This window comes from Eretmochelys imbricata, chromosome 2 (assembly GCF_965152235.1).
Source record: "Eretmochelys imbricata isolate rEreImb1 chromosome 2, rEreImb1.hap1, whole genome shotgun sequence".
Classification (NCBI taxonomy): Eukaryota; Metazoa; Chordata; order Testudines; family Cheloniidae; genus Eretmochelys; species Eretmochelys imbricata.
Genome location: NC_135573.1, coordinates 61397306 through 61409309, shown reverse-complemented (window position 1 = coordinate 61409309; position 12004 = coordinate 61397306). Strand labels below are relative to the sequence as shown.

Genomic DNA, 12004 nt, shown 5'->3' with positions numbered 1-12004 from the left:
GGCTGGAAGAGGGATCTACTTACAACAAATTTAATTACATCCCAGTTTAAGCAGCTCTTTCCCTTATGTTAAAGCAAGGTTATTTCAGCTTGTTTAGTTAGTCATTGAAAATGTGAATGAACCTGGCAAAGGGCCACAAGAGAGAAACATTTTGTGTGTCCTGCTTTGTTCTCTAGCCATAAAAGGCACTCGAGGAAGAACACTGAGCATGACTTAACCCTCGCCCCAGAAGCAGATGCCTCTTTACCTTTGACTGGCAACAACTTGTGCGGAACACCTGGCATCCTGAGAAAAATGTGGATGAAGCACAAGAAGAAATCAGAATATCTGGGGGCAACAAACAGTGCCTTTGAGGCTGACTGACAAGCCTCAGCTTTGCTATTGCAGGATGAATATTCCTTTAGCAAGGGCAGAATGCTTTAGGATTTCCCTAGGGATGAATGTAACTCTGTTGATGAATATCTGAAGGCATACCATTACTTGTGCTATTCAGAGCATTTGCCTATCCTGGAAAGATGGAAGGATAATGGAGAAAAAAGGTGAATGTGAGCTAATTCAACAGCCATATTTTATTGGAATATTTCTGATACCAATACAGTTGTAACAGATTCCACCTTTGATTTGCTAATGCTAAAGCTACTGTTGACTCATTCACCATTGTACTTGTTCTATCCTAATTAACTTAGATTCACAAAGACAAAAGCCTACAACAAGCTTTGTATATTCCTATGAGACCTCAAATCAACTACAATGTGCCATTAAAGCCAAGTCCGGCTATTCATTTTGTACCACTGCCACCACTGAATTCAGGCCCACCCCAATGTCATTTTCTCTGAGGTACAGGAGTTAAAAACCAAACCTTAAATCGCGTACACTTTGCTGATGGACATGCCCCAATACATTTTTATTCACTTTTGATGTTTATGAGACAGGAGTAAACAAAGGGAGGGCGAGACAGAACTGAGGTTATTTAAGTACTTAACTCTCACTGATTTCAATGGGAGTTAGGCACCTACAAATACCTTTGAGGCTCTGGGCCTGAGTGACTTCCAGGTGCACATTTACTGAAACTCTGATCCATGACAAATGATCAGTCTATTAAAATTTCCTGTCCAGATCAAACTGTACCAACAATGGAACATCAGATGCAGACACTTTGTTCTGAAGAACCTGCTCAAGTGCTAGGTATAACTGTAATATGTAACTTGTGCTACAGAAAATTTCACCATGTGCATGAGATGCTAGGAGGCAAGAAAGGATGTATAGATTGCACAACTGGACTACTCACTAAAGTAGGTTTGCTCTCAAGAGGCCTGATCCTATAAGCCAGTGTTTCTCACCCTTTTTGATACCAGGGACCGGCTTCCTGCCTTTCTAAACTGCATCAAGGAGATCACAGGAACCAGTGCCAGTCCATGTACCAGTTGTTGGAAACACTGCTATTAGCTAATGACTTTAATGGGATTGCGCAAATGGAGGAAAATTGCTGCCTCTGCATTTCTCTCAGTTTAGGAGCTACCGACCTTGTTTCCTTTTCTCTTTTCCAGAGGAAAATATGAAAAAATTGAAAGAATGACAAATCCTGAGCCCAATCTTGCAGCCCTAAATCACATTAATATTCCTGTTGGTTATTGCAGGATCAAGTCCTTCATTTGCCAGAATGAAGATATTTAAATTTGTCCCAGTGCAGGACTCCAACATGAATTTGTCTGACACGCACCACCCTTTGAACAAAATGAACACCTACAAAGATGAGCTTTTGCATCTCAATCTTAATGCTCTAAAACTTACTTTTAAATAAAAAGTTGTACGAATGTATTCATAACTCTACACTTTAAAAAACATTTCTACAAGCATCTCTTGTGAGGCAAGATCAAGGCAGCCTAGAGTCTCAGAATCAGAAAGTGATAAAAAGATGATGTCGAATGCCAGCAATATGTGATCAGACTATTCCTAATAAAGGAAATGTGACAGCTGAAAAGTAAGACACACATCCCCATTTGCATTTGTTAGAAGAAAAATGTCCTCAGTTCTTTAAATCTTTGAATGACTCCTACAGCCAGAGGCTAAAATAAGGTGGTGCAGGGGACTGTGCAACTCCCCTTCTCTGCCTTGAGCTAGCATCTCTTCCCCATCCCACCGCACCCTACCCCACTCCTCAGCTAATGTGGTAAGAGCGCCCCATTCTTTTTAGGGCCATCCAACCTAGAGGGTACCAATATACAGGTCAAGTTACTAAGCCATCAGCAAACGGGTCAAATCCATCACAACTATTGTCTTTAAGAAGATTGTGTGAGAGACATGAAGCAGCTTGAAAGTGCTTGTTAAAAACGGTCTCTCGAGGTGTTTCCTTTTCAGCAGATAGACAGATCCCTCTCCAGGATCTTATATCAAGCTTTAACAGTGAGAAACTAGACCTTCATAATGTACCTCTGCTATCCAGTGCACCTGGCCTTCGTCACGGCTGCGTCCTTTAGAAAGAGGTGCAGAATTGCTCTAGAAAACTTTGAAAATCGTTGTTTAGAAACAATTCAGCCTAATATGTCATTATATTTCCTGCATTTCTCTTTGCTTTTTCTTTCTTACTAAAAGCAAAATGCTCTCTGGTCCAGGATCCACACATGGACTCAGTCCAGAAGAGTGGATCCCCCACATGGGAAAGAAGCAGATTTCTCTGCATGCTCCATGTAAGATGTGAAGAGACCCTGTAGCCCTGCCTCAAAAGGTCCAGACTCTGCCCATGTTTTCTGCTGAAATAGGATAGTAGCCGGGTGTTAAAAGGATGGGTTGCCAGTCAGTGCACTGGGAGAAGGCATCCGATGCTGAATGAGAGGAGACGTCTCCAGTGCTGATGTCTGTGGCTGAACATTGCTGCTAAGCAACTTATTCACAGAAAGACCTACAGCAGTTTATGCTATAGAAGTTCTGTAAACCAGAGAGGAGCATCCTCACTGGAGTATTGTAGCAGTGGCCCTAGCCTCTGAGCCATACCCTTAATGCCTGTACTTGGGGCAGTGCGGGAGTTATATCATGGGCCATGGCTGTGGAGGAGCAGAGCTATTGCCAATAGCTCAGGAAAGCTGAGTGCAGTCTCTCCTCCACATCTTTCATACAGCAGGGGATGCCATTAGCACTTAGGCTTAAGGAGATTTGTATGAAAACAAGTTTTATTCTGCAAAGGCACATCCACTTTATAAAGCATCTAGTACATGGGGAGTGCTGCACACCTAAACTGCAATACTCATGGGCATTATAACCCACCTGAAGTCAAAATCCTCTGTGACAACACTTGGTCTCAGTCTAAAAGAAAGATAAGGATGGTTTCTGCTAAGGAAGAGAAAAGAGGAGCAAATTAATATTTTAACACAATTATACTCTTCTAGGGACTGATCAGATGATCACCCTCCAATCCTGTTGACCTCAGTGGGAGTTGAGGGGGCTCAGCACTTTGCAGAATCAAGCCATTAAAATGCAAATACCCTGAGAAATAAAAGACGATGAAAGAGAAACAACGATAACTTATTCTGGAAACAGAACTATTGCCACTAGAACTGTTTCCCAAGTTTTTCCACAAGGCACCAGCAGCTCTGCAATGATTTCCCCATCACGCCACTTCATACAATGACCTAAGCTGTGCACATGGAAGCACTATCATAGGCCGCACTTCAGCAAACATACACATGCTTAATTGTATTCACAGAGCTCAACAAGACCACTCGGCTGCATAAAGTTAAGCATGTGCATACGTATTTGCAGGATCTATGTCTATGAGCTCCCTTTTTTTGATCTAGTCTCTTTAGATTGATCCAAAGATAACAACAAAAACCACCTGACTAGTAATGATAGACTAACAGGACATGGGGAAACAGAGAGGGCTAATGCTTGTGATGCTTGCATATCTGGTAACCTGATCCATACAGCTCCATTAAGTTAGCCCCTAGGCCAAGGCATCAAACATGTGTCTATTGAAAGGTCTATTTTTTAGCATTTGTTTCTGTTAAATAATAGCTTTAAACAGTATGCGAAGAGGGGGATGGGGGAGAAGAGATAATACATGCTCTACCTAACAGTCACTGTATCTGAAATGTGTTGTATTTATGTTCTCTCTTAATTTGTAACTGCAATCTGTGTGACAGTGGGAGACTGACAAACAGTGTAAGTTATTTAATTTGTACTCCAAAAGGTACTGTGGTGATTTCTTGTATCGTAGCAAGTATCTATTTTATTGATTGAAATAAAGTATGTCCTCTTCATACAAAATAAAGCAAATAGGTAGCAAATGGCAGCATGTGGGTCTTGATTATTTTAAAAAAAATTGGACACCTTTCATGGAAAATATAGGCAATTCTTGTGGTACCTTAGATCAGGGGTTCTCAAACTGTGGGTCGGAACCCCGAAGTAGGTCGTGACCCCATTTTAATGGTGTCACCAAGGTTGGTGTTGGCTCTAGGTCCCAGCAAGTCTGAAGCCCAAGTCCAAGCCCCACTGCCCAGGGGTAAGGGTACATGCCCCCGGCCCACAGCAGAAGCTCTTGGGCTTCAGCTTTGCACCCCCTCCCCCACCCCACCCCGCCTAGGATAGTGGTCTTCGGTCCCCCCTCCTGGGGTCATGTAGTTAATTTTGTTGTCAGAAGAAGGTCACAGTGCAATGAAGTTTGAGAACGGCTGCTTTAGATGCATTAGCAGCTAACAGTACAGGACCCAGATTTGTATTTCCTTTATAGGGGAAAGGCTGGCTTTGATGGTGTAGCCCCATGTACTTGAACAATGGCATTGTTTAGTAATAAAAATAATAATTCTGTTCTTAGCGATTGCTGGATGAAGGGTGCTAAGTGCTTTACAAAAATTAATTAATTTAGCCTCATAATGCCCTTGTGAGATAAGTATTATCCTCTCCATTCAGTAGATGAGGAAAACCAAGGCAAAGATTTCCCAGTGTCCCACAAAGACTGTGGCAGAGTGTAGAACGCCTGGTTCTGTGCCTTAACCTTAATAAAGCATAACAAGCTGTGCTGAACCACAAAACAATCTGTGGCCGCAATCCTACAGTCAGATCCACCAGCATGGATATCTTATGGAGACGGGGGTCCCATGCTAATAGCTTTGACTGCAGGACTGGTGCTTTAGGATGTAACAAAGAGAATGAAAACCTCTGTTTTTTTACATCATCTCACAACTTGGACTTTCTGAGTAAATTCAGCATGACCTGCCCCATCTTTCAGACTAGCTCCCTTTATCCCAGACAGCTTCAGTTAAAACTTATTTTCATTAGCAGTGCTTCAAAGATTAGCAGAGCCTTAGGACAATATGTGCAGTGTCTACATTTAGAATGACTTAGCTGGAATTTTCTCTGAATGAATCATTCAGGCCAGAGGTTTCAATTTTTCCAGGACATTTGGCTTTTGCTAGGAATTCAGTCGACTACATAAATTTTCAGTTTGCTAACAATACCAGCATGTGTGCAGCACAACATATGAATTTCCAATATATGTTACAGATGGACAATATGCAGAAAAAAGATTAAAACGCCCAAGTACATCGGCTTCGGTGCACTAATACAGGAGATTATAAAGCAGGAAGAAAAATGTATGGTGCTATTTTGCCCAGCAATTGAAAGTCAATATATTTTTTTCATTTTCAGGGAACTGGGGCCTAGTTTTTCATCACTACTTCAAAATATTTAACTTTGAAAATGGGCAATTGCTCATGAAAATTTGCATAACTTATTTGCATTTCACTGCTGAAATAACATCCCAGCTTTGCTAGCGATATAGTTTATCTCAACATTTTTGTCCACAAGCATTAGCTTGAATAAAATCTTAAAATTTGCTTGCCTGCCTATCTTTCCCTTTTATGTTCATTTTATGACTACTCTAGTGAATGAGTAGTCATAACCGGCGTGTTCACAGAAACAGCACTGTTTTGGGAAATAGTGACAAATAGGTGCAGAAAGTTAATTTTTAACTCAAACATCTGTACCAAAACTCTCATTTCCAACAGTCACACTCAGCCAGTAAAAAACCAGCTATACCACCACCTGACCTATGAGACACTATGTGTCCAGACAATATGAACAGAGCTCAGATTTCCTATATCAAATACTTGCACAAAGAGCTACTTGTGAACACTCTACAGACTAAGTATTATATGTAAAAAATATAATAAAGTCCAATGACATTTGAGAAAATCAAACTTTTTGTGGCCAGTCCAAAACTAAAAGAAAGAAGCTAAATTAATATAATAGATTATTCATTACAAATTATAGGATAAGGTTCAGCTATTAGGCTTGAACACTGCTTGAACCTTGCTTGAACGCTGACTCCTATTTAAATGAATGGGCATCTCATTAAAATGAGGATCTAAAATTGGAGGGTGGGGGAGACCACCAACCACCCTGTAAAGTTAACAGAGTGACACAAACTCACAAAACCAAGGGAGCCACAGCTGATCTTATAAACAGAGCAGTTCAGCACTATACACTATCAGATGGCAGCCCATGTGAAAGCAGTTGACTGTTTCTTGTCTGTTCTCAGGGGATAGGTTGTCTTAGTCACAAAACACAACATCACTGTTAGTACCTTTGTTGGTAGGCCCAGCACACTGATCAAGAACTGAAGGCTTGATTTGAAGCCCTCTGAACTCAGTGGAGACTGTCAGGCCCTGTCAGATACTGAATGTTCTCGAACCTCAATTGTACATTCACCTGCAAGTTCTGCCTAAGTACTTTGTCCCCACTTTATTTTTAGACTAACATTTTCCTGCTTCCTAGTCACATTTTGTATCACAGTGAAATGGCAAAGGGCAACACTCGCCCGATGCCTCCCTTTTTTAGGTTGTGCACTGAACTGTGTAATAGAAAAAAGGTGCACAAGACAATAGCAAGCGCACAAATACCCCATCTCACATAAGGAGCTGTGCACTTTTTAAATGTAGTGAGCCTCAAAGGAAACGTCACTTGCTTAGTTGAGTGTAACTAAGCGGAGAGTTGATATTTCACAAACAAAACAGCCCTCAAGGCATTTCCTGCTGGCCTCTTGTGCCAGTGAAAGCAAGGTAGACCTCAGGAACCAATGACATCATTGTCAAACCAGTTGTCCTAGTAACAAGAGTCACTAAACATACAATAAATGCTTCGTAAAACACTGTCTTGTTGAGCTTGGCAGTTTAGGACTAATTTTGGTGCATTTTTATTTTATTGTTAAACTATTATGTAGCATTCAGAGTAACAGCTGTGTTAGTCTGTATTCGCAAAAAAGGAAAGGAGTACTTGTGGCACCTTAGAGACTCAAATAAATTGGTTAGTCTCTAAGGTGCCACAAGTACTCCTTTTCTTATTATGTAGCAGCATGCCAGCTCTGCGATAGTTAAGGTGAAGACCAACTTTCTGTTTAAAGTTTGACTCTGTGCTCTAAAATCTGCATGGTCAGAGTGCCTTGAAGTTTTGTGTGCCTCATGGAGTTGGAGGGGTTGGTCATTGATTCAAATTTTGAGCCATTTGAACAATGGGTTCCCAAGATCCCCCCACCCCACCACCCAAAACAGCTTTTTTTTTTTTTTTGTGCACAGATAGAGACAAAACCCAGGCTAAGCTCACCATCCCAGCATCTCAAATGCTTGCACAGTACCCCCAAAAGAGTGTCTGCCCCTTTGGAAGAACTCCAAGTACGATGTTTTTTTAGCCAAAAAGTTTGGATCTCCAGAAAGGTGTGCTGCCCTGTACCTCTAAGGTGCCCACACCCAATGCGTTACACTGTGCATGTGCAGAGAGACCTGCTAAGTGGGGGCAGGGGTGCTCAACCCAGACACTGAGAGTTCAAATCTAACCAAAGGCAGAAATTTGACATTAAAAAAAGGCATCTTACCCCATCTGCCTCTGTCAAAGGGGGAATTTTAGCTGGGGGCAGTGTAATGTGAGTTTAGCAGAATATTCAGAAGGCTCTCAAAGTATTTTTGAAAAAAAATTAATTGCACATGCAAATGTTCACTGAGAAGGGAAGGTGATTAGGGCTGGTAGAGTTGGTGGGAATAGGTGAGCAGAGTTTGAGGTATAGCGAGGGGAAATCAGTGAACCAGAATTGAAGAGTTGGAAATCAAGCCTACTTGGTGGACAAAATAATGAGGGGGTGGGTTATTCCAGCCACCACTCCCTGTTGGAGTTCTCAGAAAGAGACTTTGGGGGGAAATTAATGAATAGGGTCACAGACAGTGACTGACTGAAAGACAGGAGAACAGAAAGGCGCAAGATTCACCATCATGGCTGCTACCCCACCATCTCTTGGGACCTGGGATCCACTGAAACACTGTTGGGCTTTGGTCATCCTGATCCTGCTGAGAGATGGTCTGACCAACCTACAGCAGAGAGAGGGAGCCAGATGACATCGCTACCTCTATCAGTTCAGGATATATCCCAAACACCATCTGGGGTCAGGTGGGAGACTGTCACACATGCATACATCCTGGTCTGTCCTTTTCCTTCCATACCTTATTACTTCTTTTTGTTATCCCTTTCCTTTTGCTTGCCTAATAATAGCCTGTCTTAACCGGCCAAGACTACAGATTTTGCAACAATGCTGGGAGCCTGTGACCAAAATGGCAGCTAAAAGCAATGACCTGAACAGCCCAATGCTGGGTACAACTTTGCCAGGTCATGGAGTGCTACTAAGATTGTGTGCCATGCTTGTTTTTATTCATGAGTTTGGTTGCACATGAGAGTCAATATCAGAGACAGAAGGTGCATTGCTTCCCCTAGCTTGTGTGTTTATCTTGTTTTGTCTTCTAGGAAAGGGGTTCTAGGGCTGTTGATTAATCGCAGTTAACTCACACGATTAACTAAAAAAAAAATAATCGCAATTAATCACAGTTTTAATCTCACTGTTAAACAATAGAATACCAACTGAAATTTAGTAAATATTTTGGATGTTTTTCAACATTTTAAAATATATTTATTTCAACTACAACATAGAATACGAAGTGTACAGTGCTCACTTTATATTATTTTTATTACAAATATTTACACTGTAAAAATGATAAAAGAAATAGTATTTTTCAGTTCACCTCATACAAGTACCATAGTGCAATCTCTTTATGGTAAAAGCGCAATTTACAAATGTAGATTTTTTTTGTTACATAACTGCACCCAAAAATAAAACAATGTAAAACTTTAGAGCCTACAAGTCCACTCAGTCTTACTTCTTGTGCAGCCAATCACTAAGAGAAACAAGTTTGTTTACATTAAGGGGAGATAATGCTGCCCGCTTCTTGTTTACAGTGTCACCTAAATGTGAGAACAGACATTTGCATGACACGTTGCAGCTAGCATTGCAAGGTATTTACGTATCAGATATGTCAAACATTCATATGACCCTTCATGTTTTGGCCACCATTTCAGAGGACACGCTTCCATGCTGATGATGCTTGTTAAAAAATAATGTGTTAATTATATTTGTGACTGAACTCCGTGGGGGAGAACTGTATGCCTCCTGCTCTGTGTTTTACCTGCATTCTGCCATATATTTCATGTTATAGCTGTCTCGGATGATGACCCAAGATGTTGCTCATTTTAAGAACACTTTCACTGCAGATTTGACAAAATGCAAAGAAAGTACTAATATGAGAGTTCTAAAGATAGCTACAGCACTCGACCCAAGATTTAAGAATCTGAAGTGCCTTCTAAAATCTGAGAGGGACAGGGTGTGAAAGTCTTAAAAGAGCACCACTCCAATGTGGAAACTGCAGAACTCGAATCACCAAAAAAGAAAATCAACCTTCTGCTGGTGACATCTGACTCAGGTGATGAAAATGAACATGCATTGGTCTGCACTGCTTTGGTTTGTTATCGAGAAGAACCCGTCATCAGCATGGGCACATGTCCTCTGGAATGGTGCTTGAAGCATGATGGGACATACGAATCTTTAGCACATCTGGCACATAAATATCTTGCAACGCCAGCTACAGTGGTGCCATGAGAACACCTGTTCTCACTTTCAGGTGACATTGTAAACAAGAAGCGGGCAGCATTATCTCCTGCAAATGTAGACAAACTTGTCTGTCTGAGCGATTGGCTGAACAAGAAGTAGGACTTAGTGGACTTGTAGGCTCTAAAGTTTTACATTGTTTTGTTTTTGAATGCAGTTATTTTTGTACATAACTCTACATTTGTAAGTTCAACTTTCATGATAAAGAGATTGCACTACAGTACTTGTATTAAATGAATTGAAAAATACTATTTTATTTTTACATTGCAAATATTTATAATAAAAAATAAATACACAGTGAGCACTGTACACTTTGTATTTCATGTTGTAATTGAAATCAATACATCTGAAAATGTGGAAAACATCCAAAAATATGTATATAAATGGTATTCTGTTATTGTTCAACAGCGCGATTAATCGAGATTATTTTTTTAAATTGCTTGACAGCAATAGTTTGAACTTTAGCAACAGCAACAACGGCTCACACCCATCTCAACTAAGGCCATGTATACACTACAGTTAAGTGGACTTAAGTTACGTCAATGATCATAAGCCGCTTTAATTACATCGGCTGTGCATATCCACCCAACGCTCCTTGTATTGGTGGAGCATGTCCACAGTCAGTGCCCTTGCAACGACAGAGAAAGTGTTGCATCATGGGTAGCTACCCTACTATACAACTTACCACCTTCTACGGCTGGGATCTCTGGGAACGGATCACCGTGCATCATGGAGGCATGCTCACAATCCCATGATTCAGTTCTTTCCATCCATTCATGACTTCATTTCATGACATTTTTCAACAGCCCTTGTTAACTGTGTGCCTGCCATCTCTTCCTGAAAGCATGGATCCTGAACTTCTGACCAATCTGGTGATGAGCATTATAAACACAACCCAGCTGGTTGTGCAGTATTTCATGAATTGCGAATCAGAAAGTGAATCAGTGGCACCTGCCCTGCTGTATGCCATGGAAAGAAACAATTCAAGATTGCAGTTGGCACTCACAGAGCAGCTGCACACGGTGGACCGATGGCACCTGCAGGGCCGTCCCTAGCTATTCTGGGGCCCTATGCAGCCGGGGGGGCTCCAGGCCTCTGCGGGGAGAGGAGGGGCCTGACCCCAGTCCTCCACAGCGGGGGGGGTGGTCTCCAGGCCTCTGTGGGGAGGCAGGACTGGCTTGGGAGGCAGGGGAAAGAACCCCCCCAGCACTCACCGGTGACATGGCTGGGTCTGGGTCACTGCACTTCCCACTGCCAGTGAGTGCAGGCCCAGCCCTGCTGCAGAGCTCAGGGGAGTGGGGGAGGAGCAGGGGCAGGGGCCCTGGGGACAAGCCAGAGCAGGGGCTGGAGCAGCACACAGCTGCACAGGGCACCAGGAAATTTGGTACCCCAAATTTCCTGGTGCTCTACACAGCTGCGTACTTTGCATATGGGTAAGGATGGCCCTGGGCACGGGAAACAAGCATTGAGTGATGGGATTGCATCGTGATGCATGTATGGGATGACAAGCAGTGGCTCCAGAACTTTTGGATGTGCAAATCCACCTTTCTGGAACTGTGTGTGGAACTCGCTCCAGCACTGCAAGGACACCAGAGTGGGAGCTGCCTTCACTGTGGAAAAGTGAGTGGCAATCTCTGTGAGGTAGCTGACAACTCCAGACTCCTAGTGGTCAGTCATGAATCAGTTTGGAGTTGAAAAGTCCACAGGGGGGAAGGAGGTGAAGGTCTGTGGTGATGCAAGTGTGCAGGGCCATTAATCGCCTCCTGCTATGAAGGACTGTGACTTTCAGTAATGTGCAGGAAACACTTGATGGCTTTTAAGCAATGGGATTCCCTAACTGGGCGGGGGGGGGGGGGAGGGCGATAGGCAGAACTCATATCCCAATTTTGGCCCCAGGCCATCTTGCGATGGAGTATATCAACTGGAAGGGCTACTTCTCTATGGTCTTGCATACACTGGTGGATCACCTGGGCCGGTTCACTGACATCAATGTCGGTTGGTCAGGGAAGATGTATGACACACACATCTTTA

At 42.4% G+C, this 12004-nt stretch overlaps 1 protein-coding gene across 1 annotated transcript in view; it reads left to right on the top strand.

Annotated features, from left to right (window-relative positions):
- VXN (vexin) overlaps nt 1-4271 on the top strand; it is a 31993-nt gene extending 27722 nt beyond the window's left edge. Inside the window, exon 7 of the mRNA XM_077808980.1 lies at nt 177-4271. Coding sequence (XP_077665106.1) covers nt 177-363 — 187 coding nt within the window. The 3' untranslated portion in view covers nt 364-4271. The remainder of the gene's footprint in view (nt 1-176) is intronic.
- The last annotated feature ends 7733 nt before the right edge of the window (nt 4272-12004 follow it).